Source organism: Anabrus simplex, chromosome 7 (genome assembly GCF_040414725.1).
Source record: "Anabrus simplex isolate iqAnaSimp1 chromosome 7, ASM4041472v1, whole genome shotgun sequence".
NCBI classification, from domain to species: domain Eukaryota; kingdom Metazoa; phylum Arthropoda; class Insecta; order Orthoptera; family Tettigoniidae; genus Anabrus; species Anabrus simplex.
The window spans coordinates 83,104,009-83,125,843 of record NC_090271.1 but is presented as its reverse complement, the minus strand read 5'-3'; the positions used below and the strand labels follow the sequence as shown (position 1 = coordinate 83,125,843).

The 21,835-nt window shown below is 39.3% G+C and overlaps 1 protein-coding gene across 2 annotated transcripts in view; it reads left to right on the top strand.

Annotated features, from left to right (window-relative positions):
- Nucleotides 1-21,835, top strand: part of LOC136877276 (uncharacterized) — a 139,114-nt gene that overhangs the window by 33,730 nt on the left and 83,549 nt on the right. Inside the window, exon 1 of one of the 2 annotated variants that reach the window (XM_067151191.2) lies at nucleotides 249-440. The exons of the other annotated variant lie outside the window; for it this stretch is intronic. Within the exon in view, the coding sequence (XP_067007292.2) occupies nucleotides 394-440 (47 nt within the window). The 5' untranslated portion in view covers nucleotides 249-393. Of the gene's footprint in view, nucleotides 1-248; nucleotides 441-21,835 lie in introns of those variants that run through there. 2 annotated transcript variants of the gene reach the window in all.

Sequence of the window (21,835 nt, the reverse complement as noted above, 5' to 3'; positions counted from 1 at the left end):
ATCAAACCTTTGCTGGATTGCCCTTCAGCCTACTGTAAAACATATATGAAATGTTAAGGTAGATAACGTACTCTTTCACGGCAACTTGTTTCCAAATCCATGCACTGTAGATAAGACCGATAGACTAAATAAGGAAGGCTATATTTAAAATCTATTTTTAATTTTACTATATTCATCTTGTTGGATGCATATTGTGCCTTTTCATTCTGAATGTTGCCTACATCGACACATTTCTTTACACTGTTGTGTTTTTCCGAGAATGTTTTCCTAGTTATGCACGAGCTGCATGTGCATACGTAGCTCTGTTATAATGTAGTGTGTTTTATTTTTAAACTATTTTATCATTACCGTACCTTTTTAATTTGGTTTTATAACTTCTCTATAACACATTCCATGGCGTCTTCTAACAACGGTAGTGCCAGTAGGAATTGTAAAGAAAGGTGAACTGATGTTAAAATTTTCAGAGAGATTTCTTTCCATTTCGTTGTTTATTGATGTCTGCCCTCCCATTTTAGTTTTCAAATTTGATTCTTGTGTATATAACCAAATAGCTTAATATGATAATAGTGGAAACTCCAGCGAGAAACTGGCGACACCGCTTCTGCGTGCCATCTAGCGGTTCGAGAGGCTAACTACTCTTGCTACTGCTGTCAGCTGTGTACGCCAGAAGTGAATTATTTGTACTTCAGATAGTTTTGTGCTTGTTATGTATCACGATTTTGGAAATGGCAGGAAGAGGAGTTATTTGTGCTGTGCATGGGTGTTTTCATTACAGAAGACAAAGTGATTGCAAGCCGTTTTACAGATTTCCTAACAACAAAGTGCTGTGAATATAGGCCTACGTGTTAATGTTTACGTGCCGGTATTTTTTTTCTATTTATGAGAACATACTTTCTTTAAAATATTGTTATGATTAAACCTATGAATGTAATCGATTTTTAGGTGTACTCAGTGGGTGAAGAGCAGAAGGACAGATTTAGATGAAAGGTATGAGGGTATGTTTAGCCACCAGGGTCCTCAGCCATTCTGTAGCTTCTGGAATGCTAGTTCATGTGTCATTCAATTCTTTGCAATCAAGTGCTGCAAACACTGCAGAGTTTATAGAAATGTGTGATATTTTGTCTGATATTTTTAATTCTTGAAGTCTCAGTAGCCCCAAAGAGTACAGGAGACCCTTAAACAATGACTCAGGGCATATGAAAAAGCTGGATGAAATTTGTGATTGTCTAAAACAACTCAAAGTTTTGAATAACCGCAAAGGCAACCCCCTCTGTATTCAGGGCTGGATGGACAATATTTCTGCACTGAAACTATTGTGGTCTGAATTATATAGTGATTATGGTTTTCATTATTTGCTAACAAGGAGGCTCACACAGAACTGCATTGAAAACATTTTTTCCATCATCAGAGCAAGAGGAGGTAACAATGTAACTCCAGATGCAACAAAATTTCGCAGTGCCATAAGGAATGTTATGATAAATCAATTGATCTGTGCCTCTGATGACAGCAATTGTGAATCTGATGTTGCAGACTTTCTACTAACTCATAATGATGTGATGAAGTGCAAGTTTGATGCTAATGTCACTTGACAGTGTGAGTTAAGTGATCAGGTAACTGATTATGACTATGATATAATACAGGAAAAATGCAGACAATTATGTCATGGGCTGGGCATGTAGCAAATTTCTCCATGCTGAGTGTAGGGATGTATTGTCATCTTATGATAATGATAGCCGCCTCTGTGGTGTAGTGGTTAGCGTGATTAGCTGCCACCCCCGGAGGTCCGGGTTCGATTCCCGGCTCTGCCACGAAATTTGAAAAGTGGTACGAGGGCTGGAACGGGGTCCACTCAGCCTCGGGAGGTCAAATGAGTAGAGGTGGGTTCGATTCCCACCTCAGCCATCCTCGAAGTGGTTTTCCGTGGTTTCCCACTTCACCTCCAGGCGAATGCCGGGATGGTACCTAACTTAAGGCCACGGCCGCTTCATTCCCTCATCCTTGCCTATCCCTTCCAATCTTCCCATCCCCCTACAAGGCCCCTGTTCACCATAGCAGAGTGAGGCCGCCTGGGCGAGGTACTGGTCATACTCCCCCGTTGTATCCCCCGACCACGAGTCTAAAGCTCCAGGACACTGCCCTTGAGGCGGTAGAGTCCGAGGGAAAAACCGAACCTGGAGGGTAAACAGATGATGATGATGATGATAATGATTATAGCATGGGAAAAGAAATGAAAAAGTATGACAATTATAAAATTATGTTTCCGAATATTTGTGGGGGAAAGTTAGATGCTAAAATATCAAGAACATTTGAAGATAGTTTCTTTTTAGTTTTTGTTAGAAAGCAAAGATGGGATTAGAAGAAAATTAAATGACAGTTTTTGTCATTGAATGAATGTAGTGTAGGCTTATGTAACAGCTGTGTAAAATTACTGACTGACAAGTATTTCAAAGTCCTTATAAAGGCACATGTGAATATAACCTATGATTCAACAGTGAAAAATATTGCCTGTAAAAATACCAAGTTTAAAAAGATATTGCATGTGTGATTTGCTCTTGAAGACTGTAGGCCCTAGCCATAACATGACGATCTAATGTTTTAATTTGATAATACATTTGTTTTATTCTTATCACTGGTTCATTCAGATCAGCATCCACCTTTTTCCTTCCCTATATTATGTTACAAGAACGACGCAAACGTCTTAAAATCAGTATTTCGTTGGGTTGGAAGTCGAAATGTGTAGTGTTTGAATGGCGCGTTATGTTAGTGTTCCCTGCGAGCCGCTAGATGACAGCACTACTTGCTGTCGCCGCTGCTCTGCGTGCTAAGTGAGGAGAGTTTCCACTATTATCATATTAAGCTATTTGATATAACGAAGTTTATCATCAAGTTAACATGATATAGTCTCCCAGAAAGTTTAATTTCGATTATTAAAGGAACAAAATTGCAGAGAGTGTAATTCATGTAAAGAGGAACAAGTATGCTATTTTCAGCAGGCTATCCTTTCTTGTTTCCACTTGTAAATCACAGTATTCCCAGAATAAAATTGCCCTACGAGCGCACTGTTTGTGCCTACCGGTAATATCTTTAGGGCATGGCCTACTTGACAGTAGATAGATGGGTGTGCTTCGGGTCATAGTATAACTTTCGCACCGTCGCCGCGGTTGTGGAAAATAAAAGTGGAAATTAGTGTCCGTCATTTCCTTCGATCAAAATAGTCATTGCTGTTTCATTTTACCGGCATAATCTTGGTCAACAGTCCCTTGAACTTCATGCATCTGAAGATAGCCTTATTGCTAGAGCTAGGAATTTTAGGTGCTGCATCTTAATAATTGTTTTACTATTAAAATATTCAAATTGCCCTATCTTACAAGGAAAACGAAATAAGCAATCTTAACTGTATTTTGGTTGCAACTTTTTGCACCTTTTCTCAATGCCAGCACGTTTTTTGCACCTTAATTCAATGTCAGCACCTTTTAGCACTTCCCCTCCCCCTCACCACCACCACCACCACCTCACGCTTTTGCTCCTTTGCGGTGTTTTACTCCCAAAAATTCCAACAAAGGGAACAGAACGTCTGTGTGTTAATCTAATTTTCTGCCCTATTTAAAAAGTAAATGGACTTTCTGTATGTTATTGTTGGAATGTATGGTTTTCAGAGTGGTATATCACATTACTTTTGCTTACTGAACAAGTTGGCCCTGCAGTGAGGGGTGCGCCGCTGCGAACTTGAATGCAGGGGATAGTGGGTTCGAACGCTACTGTTGGCAGCCCTGAAGATGGTTTGGTTTCCTATTTTCAACCAGGAAAATGCTGGGGTTGGACATCAATTATGGCCATAGATGCTTCCTTCCTTCCGTCCTTCTCCTAGCCCTTTCCTATCTTATCATCGCCATGAGACCTGTCTGTGTCAGTGCAACGTAAAGTAGATTGTTTAAAAAAAAAAATTACTTTTCCTTCAGCAGATGTGAGGCAAAAGCTTTCAAATTAATGTGAAGCTTGATGAAGTTCCATTAGGCAAAAGGCCAACAAATCAGTTTGACTTTGTCGCACTACGGGTAGGCAAAAGCTTTTGAACAGGAAGAAAAGGGGGAAGGTAAAGTTAAATTGACCATTTAGCAATCCAACCAATCAGTATCGCTGACTGCTGGAGTGGGGAACTAATTTAAACTGTTCATCACTTTTCAGTCCAGAGTACACTTTGGTTAGTGCATGGTGTCTTTGTCTTTATCATTCTTCTTTGTAGCCAATATTCAGCATGTCAAAACAGAAAATGACTGCTGGGAAAATGCATGGTGGTGTTAAACAGTTTAATGCAGATGTTCAAAGTGATAGGTCTGTTCTGAGTTGCAGTGTTTGTGATATTTTAATAACAGTAACTACTTTGTCTTTCACCTTCCTCAGTGCTCACTAGATGGGGTACTGACTTAAAGTCTGCAGTGTTTATCTTATCCATTTTCCTCATCTATGATAAAAGATGAAAAACTAGCACTCAAACAGGAATATTGGAAGATCAACTTTTTACTGTTCTTGGTCACTCTTCCCTGACAACTGTGTGTTACAAAATTGGGGGAACAGTGTCCTGAGAAAGATATTGAGTGGGTTGTTCTGATTGATGGGAAGGAAACATTGGAGGGTATTGAAAAGCTGAGCTGGAGCAGAGCTTAGCCATAAACCGTGATGTTGAAGATTTTGCAACAAACAAGGATGTACATTACTGACTACAAACAAAATGTGAAAAAAAAAAGAATAATCATGTTTCTGGATGAGCGACTTTAAAAGCATTGTTACTGAGCAGGTGGCTGCACGGTTTGGGTCATGTAGCTATCGGCTGCTTTCAGGTTTAATCCCCACTATCGGCAGCTCCGAAAAGGATTTTGCTGCAATTTCCCATTTCCGCACCAGGCAAATGATGGACTGTCCCTTAATTAAGGCCATGGTCGCTTCCTTCTCACTTCTTTCCCTTTCCGTCACCATCGTCGCCATAAGACCTATCTGTGTCAGTGTGACGTAAAGCAAATCGTAAAAAAAAAAAAAAAAAAAAAAAAAAAAAAAAAAAAAAAAAAAAGAAATTTGTGCTTTGGGACTGTTTTTAGCAGCCTTTTAAATACATGTGTGATTAGTGTCCTAATATATAATGTTATTGGTTTTGGTACAGTTTGTAATGACTATATACATATTAAGTTTACACATTTTAAAACACCTTTTTGACCCAAATTTTGCACCTAAAATTCCTAATTCTAGGCCTACTTCTTACCTGTATGACTGTGTTATCTGTTCTGGAATACGCAGCTTGTATGAAATTTATTAAAGGAGAAATCACTTTTATGTTGTTGTTGTTTGAGTCATCAGTCCATAGACTGGTTTGATGCAGCCCTCCATGCAAACCTATCCTGTGCTAACCTTTTCATTTCTACGTAACTGCTGCATCTTACATCTACTCTAATCTGCTTGTCATATCCATACCTTGATCTACCCCTACCATTCTTACCACCTACACTTCCCTCAAAAACCAACTGCACAAGTTCTGGGTATCTTAAGATGTGTCCTATCATTCTATTTCATCTTCTGGACAAACTTAGTCATATCGATCTCCTATCATCAATTCAATTCACTATCTCTCCATTCTTGTTTTAATCTATCCATCTCACCTTCAGCATTCTTCTGTAACACCAAATTTCAAAAGCTTTTATTCTCTTTTTTTTTTTTCTGAGCTAGTTATTGTCCATGTTTCACTTCCATACAATGCCACACTCCAGACAAAAGTCTTCAAAAACATCCTTTTAATCTTTATATCAGTGTTCGAAGTGAGCAAATTTCTTTTCTGAAGAAAGGCTTTCCTTGCTTGTGCTAGTTTGCATTTTATGTCTACCTTACTGCTGCCATCGCTAGTTATTTTACTACCTGAGTAACAATTTCATCTGCTTCCTTTAAGACTTCATTTCCCAATCTAATATATCCTGCATCACCTGTCTTTGTTCGACTGCACTTCATTACTTTTGTTTTGGACTTACTTATTTTCATCTTGTACTCCACACCATTCAGCAATTTCTCCAGATCATCTACAGTCTCAGATAAAATGACAATATCATCAGCAAATCTCAGGGTTTTGATTTCCTTTACTGCCTGTTCTATGTTAACATTGCAAAAGAGGATGTGGGGGGACTGCAAAATTGCCTCACTCCTGTCTGGATTTCTGCTGCTTTTTCAAAGCCATCAATTCTTATCACTGCAGACTGATTTTTATACAGATTGTAAGTAATTCTTCGTTCTCGGCATTTGATCCCGATCACCTTCAGAATCTCAAATAGTTTGGTCCAAACAACATTATCAACTGCCTTTTCTAGATCTACCAACACCAAGTATGTGGGCTTGTCCTTCTTTATTCGATCCTCTAAAATCAGACGTAAAGCTAGGATTGCTTCACGTTTTTCTACATTTCTTCTGAAGCCAAATTGATCTTTTCCCAACTCACTTTCAACTTGTCTTTCCATTCTTCTGTAAAAGTAAACTCGTGTCCTCATCCTGAAGTGGTGCAGCTCTTTTCAGGCACACCCCCAATGGAGGTGAGCTGCATGTACCGTTTCAACCACATACCAGCCCTCCTGCCATTCTTAAATTTCTGGCAGTACCGGGAATCGAACCCGGGCCCCCAAGGACGGCAGCTAATAACACTAACTGTTACACTACGGAGGCGGATATTCTTCTGTAAATAATACATGTTAAAATTTTGCAGGCATGAGATACTAAACTAATGGTGCGGTAGTTTTCACACTTGTCAGCACCGGCTTTCTTGTTAATAGGTATAATAACATTCTGCTGAAAATCAGATGGCACTTCTCCTGTCTCATACATCTTACACGCTAAATAGAATAACCTCGCCATGCTGGTTTCTCCTTAGGCAGTCAGTAATTCAGAGGGAATGTCATCAATTCCAGGTGCCTTGTTCCTATTTAGGTCTCCCAAAGCTCTGTCGAATTCTGACCTCAAAATTGGGTCACCCGTTTCATCAGCATCAACAGCATCTTCTTATTCCAGAATCATATCATCTACGTCTTTACCTTTGTACAACTGTTGGATATGTTCCTGCCATCTTTCTGCCTTGTTTTCTTTCCCTAGAAGTGATTTCCCGTCAGATCTCTTAATAGTCATACACCTAGTTTCCTTTCTCCACAGGTTTCCTGGATTTTCCTGTATGAGCATCTTTCCTACAACCATACAGCCTTCAACATCCATACACTTCCCCTTCAGCCATTCTTCCTTAGCTGTCCCGCACTTTCTATCCACTTCATTCTTTAATCGTCTGTATTCTTTTCTGCTCTTCATTTTTTGCATTCTTGTACTTTCGTCAATCATCAGTCAGGTTCAGTATCTCCTGAGTTATCCATTGATTCTTAGTTGATCTCTCCTTTTTTCCTAGCATTTCTTCAGCAGCCCTAGAGACCTCATTCTTCATGACTGTCCATTCTTCCTCTATTGTGTTTCGTTCAGCTTTTTCACTTAGTCCTTGTGCAACATGTGCCTTGAAACAATCCCTCACGCTCTTTTCTTTCAACATCTCTAGATCCCATCTCCTTACATTCCTTTCTTCAATTTCTTCAACTTCAGATGGCATTTCATGACCAACAAGTTGTAGTCAGAGTCCACGTCTGCTCCTGGGAAAGTTTTGCAATCCAACACTCGGTTTCTAAATCTCTGCCTAATCATAATGTAGTCTATTTGATACCTTCCAGTGTCTCCAGCTCCAGCCGTCGTTTGTGGTGTTTGAACCAAGTATTAGCAAGGACTAAATCATGATCGGTGCAGAATTCAAGCAGATGACTTCTTCTTTCATTCCTTTGTCGCATTCTGAATACTCCTACTGTATTACTTTCTTTTCCTTGGCCTACCACTGCATTCCAGTCTCCCATCACAATTCAATTCTTATCACCTTTTACGTATTGTATTAAATCTTCCATCTCTTGATATATTCTTTCGACTTCTTTATCATCTGCTGAACTAGTAGGCATATAGACCTGCACTATTGTGGTGGTCATTAGTTTGGTGTCTATCTTGACAACAATAATCCTTTCACTATGCTGGTTGTAATAGCTTATCTGCTGCCCTGTTCATTATTAAACCAACTCCTGCATTTCCCCTGTTTGATTTTGTGTTGATAGTTCTGTAGTCGCCTGACCAAAAATCCTGCTCTTCCTGCCAACGTACTTCACTTATTCCCAACTACATCTACCTTTAGTCTATCCATTTCCCTTTTCAGATTCTCTAATCTACCACAACGATTCAAACTTCTAACATTCCACGCTCCGACTCGCAGAATGTCAGAATCCATCTTCCTGATGTGGGGACTATTTTACCCAGGAGGAAGCCATCATCAGTACATCATTCATACAGTGAGAACTGCATGTCCTCAAGAGTTAGTTATGGCTGTAGTTTCCCGTTGCTTTCAGCTGTGTAGCAGTATCAACACAGCTAAGCCATGTTGAGTATTATTAAAAGGCCATATAAGTCAATCATCTAGATTGACGCCATTGCAACTTCCAAAATGCTGCTACCCGTCTTTCGATGAACCATTCCTTAGTCTGGTCTCTCGACAGATAACCATCTGATATGGTTGCACCTGCAGTTCCGGCTATCTGCTTCATTGGGACACGCAAGCCTCCCCACCGCGGCAAAGTCACATCGTTCGCAGGGGAGGATCCTTAATGGTGCTATTTTTCCAACTCTCTGAGTATATTTAATAAAGTGATCTTTGACATCATCATCTTTTTCTGCTTCTTCAAGTGCCATATCCCTGCTCCCAGACATTGACTATCACCCTGGAGAATGCACCCCTTTCAATCAATCAATATTGATCTGCATTTATGGCAGTCGCCCAGGTGGCAGATTCCTTATCTGTTGTTTTCCTAGCAATTTCCTAAATGATTTCAAAGAAATTGGAAATTTATTGAACGTCTCTCTTGGTAAGTTATTCCAATCCCTAACTCCCCTTCCTATAAATGAATTTGTATGACTGCTAATTATGCTTGCCATCATGTTATCCTTAGCTGCCTTCTTTGCTAGATTCAATTTTCTAGTAAGTTCCTTCAATTTCTCCTTACTTCCACAGCCATTTCTAACTCTATTTCTTTCCAGTCTGCACCTCCTTCTTAGTCTCTTTATTTCTCTATTTCTTTAGCCAACTTGAAGAATTGTTCAGTGTTGCTGATGCAAGTCCAGTTTTGATGATTTTGGGTCATAACATCGGTGATTTATCAGCTCCTCACTTGCCTTCTATCTTGCCTTGTACCTTGTAGAACATGGCCTAAATAAGTTGTCTTCCTGTCTTTGATGACACTTTTGATTTTCTCAAAATCCCTGAGCTGTAGCTTTTCCTAAATTAGCTCCAGTCTGTAAGTTACTATCTGGGAGATAGCGAAGTCAAAAAGCATCATTACTGTTCTTTCCTAAATGGGATATCTAAAAGACTTCGTTGTAGTTTGGAGGGTGATCCTTAAATATTTGAAATTGCTGACATTTGTTAAGGGTTAACTTGTGAAATCCTAACATAAAATGTTCCACCTTTACAATACTGTGAACAGTCTTTATTGTTAAGACTCATTTAAGTATATTAATGAGACATGTTTCGTCCCGCTTTCGAGACATCTTCATTCACAAATAAGAATCATTAAAAATATAGTAAGGACATAGAACAATTTTGTTACAACACGATGTGTTGGTATTTGTTGATAAAACCTTTGCTAATGTATTGAGAAAGTCTTAAAACTGATACGAACATGAATATGATGTAAATCACAATGTCCAAATGTTGCACAGGTTAAGGTATCACTGTGTCTGTGGAATGCACAGATTTAATGCAACATAAGTAGCTTTATAAAATTAATTCATTGTGGTGATGTTGATAACACAACATTATAAAAATTATTGCACACATTATTAATTGTATACATAGACTGTACAAGTTAATGCCACATTTAAAATAGCTTCATGCAACGAGTCAAAGACAGGCAAACTTTTGTTGAATTGCACAAGTTGATCGTAACTGACGTTGTTGACAATAGGGTCCTAAAAGAGAAGAATGGAAATGAACAAAATGAATAAGTAAAATGTGAAGAATTAAGTGTGTGCCCATCTGGTCACTCACCTCCTCGCTCATCCTGTGCCATCCAATTCACATTGTGATGGAGCTAACTGAGTGTTGTGATAGAAGGTCGTTGAGAATTGACTTGGAGGAGGGGTTGTGATGAGTTTGAAGCAGGAGGAGAGGTGTGAGGTTGTAATGTTTTACTTAGGGCCTCATGTGTCTGTCTGTCTGTTAGGTCATCAGCCCAGAGGCTGGATGGATTCTCAAATAGCACCACCAAAGGTTATGCGGTTATCAGGAAACCGCAAAAACCAATGGTAGCACCAAAATGAGGCGTACTAGGCAAGACGAGGAGTGAGGTAGTTTGCCATTGCTTTCCTCACTGGGTCAGAAAGTGCTATTGCAGCACGACTGACCTTATGAGCAACACCTTTCATAACATTCAGATGCACTAGTCGTGCTCTGAATGCCATTACTCAGCACCACCCATACCCCAGCATCTTCCATATTGTCACAGCCATGGATGAGACGGGGACTTCGGTGAAAGCTACACTTTACTCTGGCCTGTGCCAAGAGATGGATACAAAAGTACTGTATCCATCAAAAAATGGCAGCGGGCAAGTATATTAACTACCTCCAAGATTTCATTCAGATTATGTGCTGGGTTACATTTTTTATCAGTATTTATAACGATATTTTCAAAAATATTCAGTAGATTGCCTTTGTTGCTTAGTTGGAGAGTTTGAAGGTCATGCTTTATATCTGTAAATGTATGATTATTATCCACCATATAAGCACCCATTGCCGAGAATCTGCCATATCTCGACACGTTAATATGTTCCTTATATCTGATGGAAAAATTGCAACCTGTCTGTCCCACATAACTCATAAACTCCAGATCTCTGAAAATTGTTATCGACCTTGTTGATGGTTTAATTACAGTAAACAATGTTTTATTATAAACCACCTATTCAATACATTAAAATTTTATTACATTTAGAGTTTCACCATTATTATAAAGTTATAAGCAGAACATGTTTCGCTCCCTTATAGAGCATCATCAGCCAATCTAGAATCTCAAAGACTGGTTTATGTTTACAACTAATTACGTAAAAACTATTTGTACATTTTACAATATTAAACTTATTTTACTAATATCATAGAAGGCAGAATCATTGGTAGTGTGGTTTATTAACTAGAACTTAATAGTGGAAAAGTTGATAAAAATACATTCATTTAAAATTATGCTTGAATAGATTTGGTCTCAAATACTTACAAACATTTGATATGTCTAAAATCTTGAAGAATGTCTTGTGATTCAATCTTAAGAACTTATGATCAGGTCGTAGATATTAAAATTTAAAACATGAGATCGGGCTAAAAGTTTATGTTATCCTTTGAGGATAAGAGTCTGTGAAATTCTACGATTTCATCATCTTGTTGATTGTAACATGTGACAGGTTAAACGTTAGTCTTTACGAAGTTTGAACTTTTGTTGTCATTTGAAACTGGTGATGTTCTTGATTGAGTATGTATTTGTTGACATCTATACATAGCATAGCATTGCAGCTAGCTGCGGCATAGCTGAGCAGTCTGTCACAGACACCAGTGTCGTGAAGATGGCAACACGTCGTGAGTTAACAGACTTTGAACGTGGGATGATCATCAGCACACGGGTCATAGCATTGCGGAGATTACACGCAAATTCAGGTTTCCGAGGTGAACAGTATCGAGGGTGGATCTTCAATATCGCAGAGAGAATTTTAACACTCATGCAAACCGCTGCACGGGAAGACCACAGGTGTTTAAATGAACAGACATCATGTCGCCTCCACAGAACCATACTAGGTGCTCGACAGGCTACTATGAGTTAGATCACCGCCCAGTTGAATGTTGGGAGTCAGGAACCCATTTCTACGAGGACTGCTGATGGTGAAGTTCGAACCTATCTTGCAACTACTTTGGCCGTACCACACAACTCACTCACTCAGTGAATTTATAATACAGTTGAACCTGCTTTATACGTAACTCCATTCTGCGTAATTCGTACTTGTACGTAATTTTCTATAGGTTCCATCAAAATGTAATTGTAAAGCGTGTTAATTAAACCTTATTTATATATAATCCGTTTACATGTAATTCGCTGTTATACGTATTAAGTGTCAGTGAAATATAACTGGGTTTTGCGTAATTGTAATGAGCACGTGCTTTTTTAAAAGAAACTACTGTATTTACGAAATTTCCTCTGTGTCGGCGTAGGCAGAAGTAGAGCGGTCGGATTCGGTGCTGAAACAGAACACAAAGAGTTTCGCCGAGTGACATTGTTGACCCTAACATACTGGAGGCTTAACAAAGGCCAACCGAGCAAGTCCCCTTCACTCTCTCTCTCTCGCTCCTCTGCCTTCGTTGTTTTTGACCTTCACAATGCCGCCAGAGATTAAGATAAATTACAAGCAAAGTGGGCGGTTTTGGTGCAGTAAATTTGCAGTAAATTTGTTTGAATATGAGAATTTCTTTCATGGGAACAACAGAGAAGTAAAATGTCCATGGTGCCGGTATCTGGTGTTCACTGTTGAACAGTAGGTTTGTCATTGAGTTGCTTTTGATTAGCCATGGAGGACAGAGAAAGGAAATGTTATGCTCTAGATGAAAAAGTAAAATTTATACGAGAAGTGGACGCTAATCCACACAAAACGAAAACTGAAATTGCTTCAGACTTAGGGATTGCTTATAGGCCTACCACGCTGTGTACAGTCATCAGTAGAAGAAACACTATTTTGGATGAGTTCTTAAAACTGGGTTGAAAATCAACAAAGTGCAGCCGTCAGCAAGAAGGAAGGTTCGTAGGTTTGGAGAAAGCAGTTTTCACATGCTTCCAGCAAAAGCGGGCTGCAGCTCTACCAATTAATGGCGGCATGCTGAAGGCAAAGGCGATAGGTTTAGCTAAAATGATGAGTATCATTGCTCATTTCAAGGCTTCATCAGGATGGTTGCAAGGACTTAAAGATAGTCATGGAATCACGGGGAGAGCAATTGCAGTGACTCAAAAGCTGTGGGTGACGTCACGGTGCAGCACTGCAAAGAAGAGGTTCTGTCGGGTATCGTAAGCGATTATCAGCCTTCAAACATATACAATTGTGATGAGACTGGCCTATTCTACAATCTCCTTCCTAATAAAACATTAGCTGAAAAAGGTGACTCATGCCATGGAGGGAAGAAAAGTTTGTGTAACAGTACTTCTCGCCACCAATGCAGACGGATCTGCCAAACTTCCTCCACTTGTGATAGAAAAATCGAAGAATCTGAGGTGTTTTAAGGGTGCGAAAACAAAACCTACGGAATATGAATCCAACAGGAATTCATGGATGACTATGTTTATAATGGAACAGTGGTTGAAAAATGGACATTAAAATGAAAAAGAAACAAGACAATCCTTCTTCTTATGGATCAATGTACAGGACATCCAGCTCAAATCGTTCTGGAGAATGTCCGAGTATAATTTTTCCCTCCTAACTGTACCAGTGTTCTGGAACCGCTTGATTTGGACATCATTGCAAATTTCAAAATGCTTATAGAAAAATGTTGGTTCAACATTTTATAACACTGAGTGATGCAGGAAATGAACTTCTCTCCATTAACTTGCTACAAGCCATGGACTTTATTTCAGCTGCCTGGAAGCAGGTGTCATCCTCCACAATCAGCAACTGTTTCCACAAAGCTGGTGTCTTACTAGAAAAGGCTGCCTCTAATGATGATTATGGGGACGAAGTTTTGTCTGGTAATGAGGTAACGCTACCGGAGGGTGTAGAATTAGATACTTTTCTGCATTTCGATGATAATCTGGCTGTATGTGGAGAACTACCGGATGAAGACATTATTGCTGATGTATGCCAACAACGCAATGGTGATGGACCAGCTACAAGCGATAGTGACAGTGATGGAGATAATGACTTGAATCTTGAAACACCTGAACTGAGTGAAGTTTTAAGTACTATCAATGTGTGTAGGCGTTACATCAGTGTGAAAAATTGTAGTGAAAATGCTTTGAATTCCTTGCTAAGTTTGCAAAAGGAGGTTTATACTCCGAATGCGAGAAAAGTGAAACAAGCCAAACTATCTGATTTCTTTAAGGCTGGACAAAGTTCAAAATAATATTTTCTATCTTAATGCTTTATTATTTGCAAGGATTTACACATGTAGGTCTATTCCATTTGTTTTTCAGTAAATATGCGATGTATTGTGCAAGTCTGATTTCTAAGTAATTCTGAGTTACAAGTAGTTTTTTCTCTTCCCCTTGATATACGTATAAGTCAGGTTCAACTGTATATGATATTACTCCTGATTTCAATACTGAGAAGTGTGACTGTGAACTGTGACACATGAATTGACTATGTATGCAGTCTTCCCTCCCCTCTCAATTGAAAGGGAGGCTCTTTTCTTTGCACCCCTGATGATATAGACCAGTGGAATGTCCCTGTTAGCCAAGTCTGTTCGGACCAGTGAAGTGGAGCTCTATCAAAAATTGGTATTATGTATAAGCAACTAGGTAACAGCTTTGCTTTCGTTTACTCGTGCCAGAGAAGGAAAAATAAGAACCATACTTATCAGCATTGACTATTTAATGTTAAAGTAAGTGTAGAATCATAAGCTAGTCAATACTTTTTGAGAGAATTTGTTCAGTGGTAGTAAGTTATCATATTATCATATATATAAAATCGTCTTATCTGTCTGTACATTTTAAAATATTAACCTGAAAATTAGCTTTCATACCAGACAGGACAAATAACCTGTGTCAGGTTCAGTTTAATTTTGATCTGTCTGTTACAGCATCACAGGAAAATGGATGTAGGAATTTTCATGGAACTTGGTGTATCCTAATTACTACAACAGAATTCTAATAGAGACCCTTTTACTAGAATTCTGTTATAGTAATTAGGATAGCCTTATCTGCAGTTTAGAATTGTGTAATTCTTGTGTATTCCTTTTGGTATTTGGAAGTTAATGGCAGTTTTTATCCTGTTACGGTGTTGGGGGAAAAAATATTGTACAACTAAGTGGTATTGTAGTGTAGCAGTATATTAATTACCTTATTGTCGTGTGATCCTTGTGTACTATCCTAGACAATGTTTCTTTCCTTTCATTTTTTTTGCACAGAATAAGTTATTTTATTTTTCCTTTTCTTTTCATTTTTCCATAAAGAACGGCTAAGGAGTGCAGGCGTAGGAACTGTGGATGTGGCCGGGCATAGGAATATGACGGCGGAGCTGGAGAGTTTGAGGGAGATATTTCGGATTCTCTCAGAAGACAGGAAGGACGGTAGGCCTCCCTCAAACAATGTACAGGATACAGTAGGTGTAAAAGAGGGATGGGAATTTTTTAAGGGGAAGGAGATTGCAGACTAAGGGCTCTATTCAGGATCAGAATTCATGACAGGTGTCTGTCAGAAATCGGTACGAGTCACTGCAGGTAGAACAACAGAGGTAAGATGAGGAACAGAGAACTGTTGCTAAGAAGTGTAGAAATAGGAGGAAGGGAAGAGGTAGGAAAGGGAAATATGGAGTAGAGGATAGGAAAATACAGGTGGAACAGGGTCATGGGAGGGAGAAAAGGAAGGAGGAAGTAGCTTCTGCAGCTGTCAGGAAAGATAGGGCTGACCAGGAGGGGAGGGGATCAAATGAGGTGGGTAGGGTTGAGGCTCTGGTCATGGGGGATTCCGTTGTTAGACACGTGGGGAAAGTGTTTGGAGGAAAGGGAACCAGAGTAGAGTGTTATCCAGGAATTAGGTTGAGGCAGATGTTGAGGAAAGTAAAAGAGAAGGAGGAGGGAAAGGAGAAGGTAGTAGTGTTTCACGTTGGAACCAACATCATAAGGCAAGCAGGTATAAGTACCAACATAGTTGGGAATGTGTGAGATCTGGTAAATGCAGCACGGGAGAAGTTTAAGGAAGCGGAGATTGTTATCAGCGGAATACTGTGTAGGAGGAATAACGACTGGAAGGTGATGATTGGGGATTTAAATGAGACTATGGAGTTAGAGTGGGTATGTGGGAAACTGGGAGTGAGATTTTTAGATCTAGTGGCTGGGTAGGAGATAGGGATTTGCTCTCAGATGGCCTTCACTTAAACCGCAGTGGTATGTATAAGTTAGGATATTTGTTTAGAAGGGTTATAGGAAGGTACATTCAGGGAAATGGGGTGGTCTATAGAGCGTTGAAAAGTGTACAAGCATCTGGAAGTCAAGTAGGGATGACATTAAAATGTTAGTGTTGAACTGTAGAAGTATTGTAAAGAAAGGAATAGAATTAAGTAATTTAATAGATATATACTTACCAGATATTGTAATAGAAGTTGAGTCATGGCTGAGAAATGATATAATTTTCTCACGGAAGTGGAGGGTGTATCGTAGAGATAGTATAGGAATGGTTGGAGGGGAAGTATTCATTCTGCTGAAAGAAGAATTTGGAAACTACGAAAAAGTTAAAAATGACAAACATGAAATTCTAGGTGTAAGGCTCGTTTCTAAAGATAATATGCAACTTGATGTCTTTGGAGTGTACAGACCAGCAAAGGATAGTGCTGACGCTGATTGAGAATTATTTGATAGGATAATCAGCTATATGGGAAACGATATAGAAAGGAATGTGATTGTAGCAGGTGATCTCAATTTACCAAATGTCAAATGGGAAAGTAATGCAAACGACAGGAAGCATGACCAACAAATGGCTAATAAGTTAATATGGGAAGGACTGATTCAGAAAGTGATGGAACCAATTAGAGGGAACAGTATTCTGGTTGTGGTGCTGGTAAAACCAGATGAGTTCTATAGAGAACCGAAGTAATAGATGGTATTAGTGATCACGAAGCTGTTTTTGTGGTAGTTAAAAATAAATGTGTTAGAAAGGAAGGTCTTAAGACTTATAGGCAGTACCATTGTGACGTACCCACTCGGCCCACAGATGTTTGACAAAATTATAACGTGGCGGGTCACTTTAATATTAAAATAAATAAATGACATCTCATTGTTTCTCTATAAACAATATCCCATGGGCGCCAGCCTTCAAGCTTATGGCTTGAAAATGAAAGTTGATTTTTTTTTTTTTTTTGCTAGGGGCTTTACGTCGCACCGACACTGATAGGTCTTATGGCGACGATGGGATAGGAAAGGCGTAGGAGTTGGAAGGAAGCGGCCATGGCCTTAATTAGGGTACAGCCCAAGCATTTGCCTGGTGTGAAAATGGGAAACCACGGAAAACCATTTTCAGGGCTGCCGATAGTGGGATTCGAACCTACTATCTCCCGGATGCAAGCTCACAGCCGCGCGCCTCTACACGCACGGCCAACTCGCCCAGTAAAGTTGATAATTAATAATAATAATAATACGTAATGAGACTCAAAAAACTCCCAGGGGTAGCGTGATGTGACACAAATCATTAAGTACACTAACTTGGAATTTAAGGATCATTAATAATAATTTCAGAACATACAAATTAAAACAGCTATTTATTAGGATGAAAAACGTGACGTAACGGCGTATTAACGAAATCTGAACTTACGGAAGCAAAAGAAAAATTGAATGAAATTAACTCTAAGAAAATGAACTGTTGCTCGAAGACTTGCAGTAACTTATGCCATAAGCTCACCATATGTAGACTCTGTTGTCTAGAAGCTGATGATGGGTGGATCTCTCTTACCGGTTGCCTCATCTGTTGTTGGATTCCAGTCCTACTTATGCTTTTCCTGCCTTTAACACTTCCTACTTTACTCCTTACATAAAGTTGTAATGAGTCTTACTTTTAAGTGCAAAACCACCATGGGTTATGCTCATGGAGAGAATACACTTTTATTCTTCCGTATTACGGAACAGTAGCATAACTAAACTCATAATAAAAGCTCTCCTCCCCTATACTAGTCAAAACCGGTCTCCCGTTGACTAACTCTCATCATTGAGATAACAAGTCCCAATGAGAGTAACTTTTGAGTAGTATATACTCAGATGCGAAGTGAACTAAGTTAAAATCTTCTCCGATGTGCAGACGTAGAATCGTAGTAAGAGTGTCTTCCAAGAGTGAACTTAAGAATGTCCTCTCCAGCTCTTGTCTTCGAAGTATATCCGTTCAAAAGTTTCCTTCCATCAGCCATATCACATGGTCCAGTAAGATTCGAGGTCTCATCCCTTCTCCTATGTATTGCTGTGAATCCATCACGTTGCTTCATTACGTTCATTTACATAGGCTGAACTTTCCCGCTGAAATAAAGCGTCAGGTAGCGAAGTTTGAAAAGTGGGCGTTTATAATGTATCAACTGTCTCTTCATGAGGTAGAGAGGGTAAGGTCTCTCGTAACCTAGATGACGTACTTTTCCTGGAAATGGGCTGAAATTAGCCTGCTGACTCTGGTCATCTCGCAATGGCTATTGGAAAATTTACTGCAAGTTATTAATATGAATGATCAATCAATCAACTGATCTGCATTTAGGGCAGTCGCCCAGGTGGCAGATTCCCTATCTGTTGCTTTCCTAGCCTTTTCCTAAATGATTTCAAAGAAATTGGAAATTTATTGAACATCTCCCTTGGTAAGTTATTCCAATCCCTAACTCCCCTTCCTATAAATGAATATTTGCCCCAGTTTGTCCTCTTGAATTCCAACTTTATCTTCATATTGTGATCTTTCCTACTTTTATAAACGCAATTCAAACTTATTCGTCTACTAATGTCATTCCACGCCATCTCTCCGCTGACAGCTCAGAATATACCACTTAGTCGAGCAGCTCTTCTTCTTTCTCTCAATTCTTCCCAACCCAAACATTGCAACATTTTTGTAACGCTACTCTTTTGTCGGAAATCACCCAGAACAAATCGAGCTGCTTTTCTTTGGATTTTTTCCAGTTCTTGAATCAGGTAATCCTGGTGAGGGTCCCATACATGGAACCATACTCTAGTTGGGGTCTTACCAGAGACTTATACGCACTCTCCTTTACATCCTTACTCATCATCATCATCATCATCATTTCCCTTTATCCAGCTGTAGCCGGGTAGGGGCAAATATGGTTCCTCTCCACTTTCTTCGATCTTTCCACCACTCCTCCTCCAACACTGTGTCCCAGTCCAGGTTCCTTTCTATAATGCTGCGTTGGATGGTATCCTTCCATCTCAATCGTGGTCGTCCACGGCCTCTCCTTCCTTGGATTTGGATTTCCATCACCTTTTTTGGCATTCTTTCGTCGCTCATTCGCTTTATGTGCACAAACCATCTTAGTCAGCTCTTCTCTATTCTATCATTCATTTTTTCCACTCCAATTTCTTCCCGGATTTTCTCATTCCTTATTTTGTCTCTTCTACTCTTCTGTATCATACTCCTCAAGAATTTCATTTCGGCTGCCTGTATTCGACTCTCATCCTTCTTTGTCATTGTCCAAGTTTCTGCTCCGTAAGTTGTTATGGGTACGTAATACATCTTGTACATAGTATCCTTTGCTTCCATTGGCACATCTTCGTCCCATAACATGTTTCTTACACTATGATAGAAACAACTTCCAGCTTGAATCCTTTTACTAATCTTTTACTAATCTTTTACTAATCTTTTACTAATCTTTTACTAATCTCAGCATCCAGTCGAGCATTCTCCATTAATTCACTCCCAAGGTATTTAAACGTTTCCACTACTTCCAGGGGCTTGTCTGCAAGTCTAATCTGACCTTTCCCTTCTTTCTCCCCTCTAGTCATAACAAGAGTTTTACTCTTTTCTACACTTATTTTCAATCCACATTCTTCAATCTTCCCTTTCTCCACATTCAACTGTTCTTGAACCTTCCTGTCGTCTTCTCCCCAAATCACAATATGATCTGCAAATAACATCATGTTCATTTCTCTTCCTCCATATGCTGCTTTTGCTGTTCTCATGATGTCATCTATTACTATTGTAAACAGGATTGGTGATAGAACACTTCCCTGTCTCAGCCCACTAGTTATTTTGAACCAACTTGTCCTGCCAACTTGTGTTTGCACGCAACTACAACATTCCTTATACAATGCCATGATCATTTTTATTAATCCCTGTCCAATTCCTTTTTGCACCAGACTGTCCCAAACTTTCGTCCTAGGGACACTGTCATATGCCTTTTCAATATCAACAACCCCTAAACACCCTTATAACCATGTGCAGAGATCTGTACCCTTTATTTACAATCCCATTTATGTGATTACCCCAATGAAGATCTTTCCTTATATTAACACCTAGATACTTACAATGATCCCCAAAAGGAACTTTCACCCCATCAACGCAGTAATTAAAACTGAGAGGACTTTTCCTATTTGTGAAACTCACAACCTGACTTTTAACCCCGTTTATCAACATACCATTGCCTGCTGTCCATCTCACAACATTTTCAAGGTCACGTTGCAGTTGCTCACAATCTTGTAACTTATTTATCACTCTATAGAGAATAACATCATCCGCAAAAAGCCTTACCTTCGATTCCACTCCTTTACTCATATCATTTATAAATATAAGAAAACATAACGGTCCGATAATACTGCCTTGAGGAATTCCCCTGTTAATTATTACAGGGTCAGATAAAGCTTCACCTACTCTAATTCTCTGAGATCTATTTTCTAGAAATATAGCAACCCATTCAGTCACTCTTTTGTCTAGTCCAATTGCACTCATTTTTGCCAGTAGTCTCCCATGATCCACCCTATCAAATGCTTTAGACAGGTCAATCGTGATACAGTCCATTTGACCTCCAGAATCCAAGATATCTGCTATATCTTGCTGAAATCCTACAAGAGCTTCAGTGGAATAACCTTTCCTAAAACCGAATTGCCTTCTATCGAACCAGTTATTAATTTCACGAACATGTCTAATATAATCGGAAAGAATGCCTTCCCAAAGCTTACATACAATGCATGTCAAACTTACTGCCCTGTAATTTTCAGCTTTATGTCTATCACCCTTTTCTTTATACACAGGGGCTACTATAGCAACTCTCCATTCATCTGGTATAGCTCCTCTGACCAAACAATAATCAAATAAGTACTTCAGATATGGTACTATATCCCAACCCATTGTCTTTAGTGTATCCCCAGAAATCTGATCAATTCCAGCCGCTTTTCTAGTTTTCAACTTTTGTATCTTATTGTAAATGTCATTGTTATCATATGGAAATTTTATTACTTCTTTGGCCTTAGTCTCCTCCTCTATCTCGATATCATCCTTGTAACCAACAATCTTTACATACTGCTGACTGAATACTTCTACCAACTGAAAGTAGGTAAGCTCAAACAAACGCTTGACATGCTGGAAAAGTACAAGATTATGATAGCAGCACTGCAAGACCCGGTTTACCGATGAGGACACAATAGAGTCCGGAGTGAACAGAATCTTCAAGGGGAAACCTGGTGAAAGAGTTATCAAGACACTCTCACAGTTTGGTACTGGGTTTGCGGTACTCCACAAGATGGTTGACCATATTTTAGAGTTCACTTCACCTAACAGAAGGACCTCCTCGTTATCCTTCAGGTCTTGTAATAGAGCATACACAGTCATAACTTTCCACACACCCACAAATGACAAAACCGGGCAAATCTTGAAGACATAGAACAATGCTGGTTCACCTTAGAAGAAACTCTAGATAAGATCCCTCCCCACCATTCCATCATACTCATGAGAGACTTCAATGCACAAGTCGGTAAGGAGTGATAGTACTGAAAGATGGTAGGCCATTATCCAGTCCATAAGAGAACAAATAAAAATTGAGAACA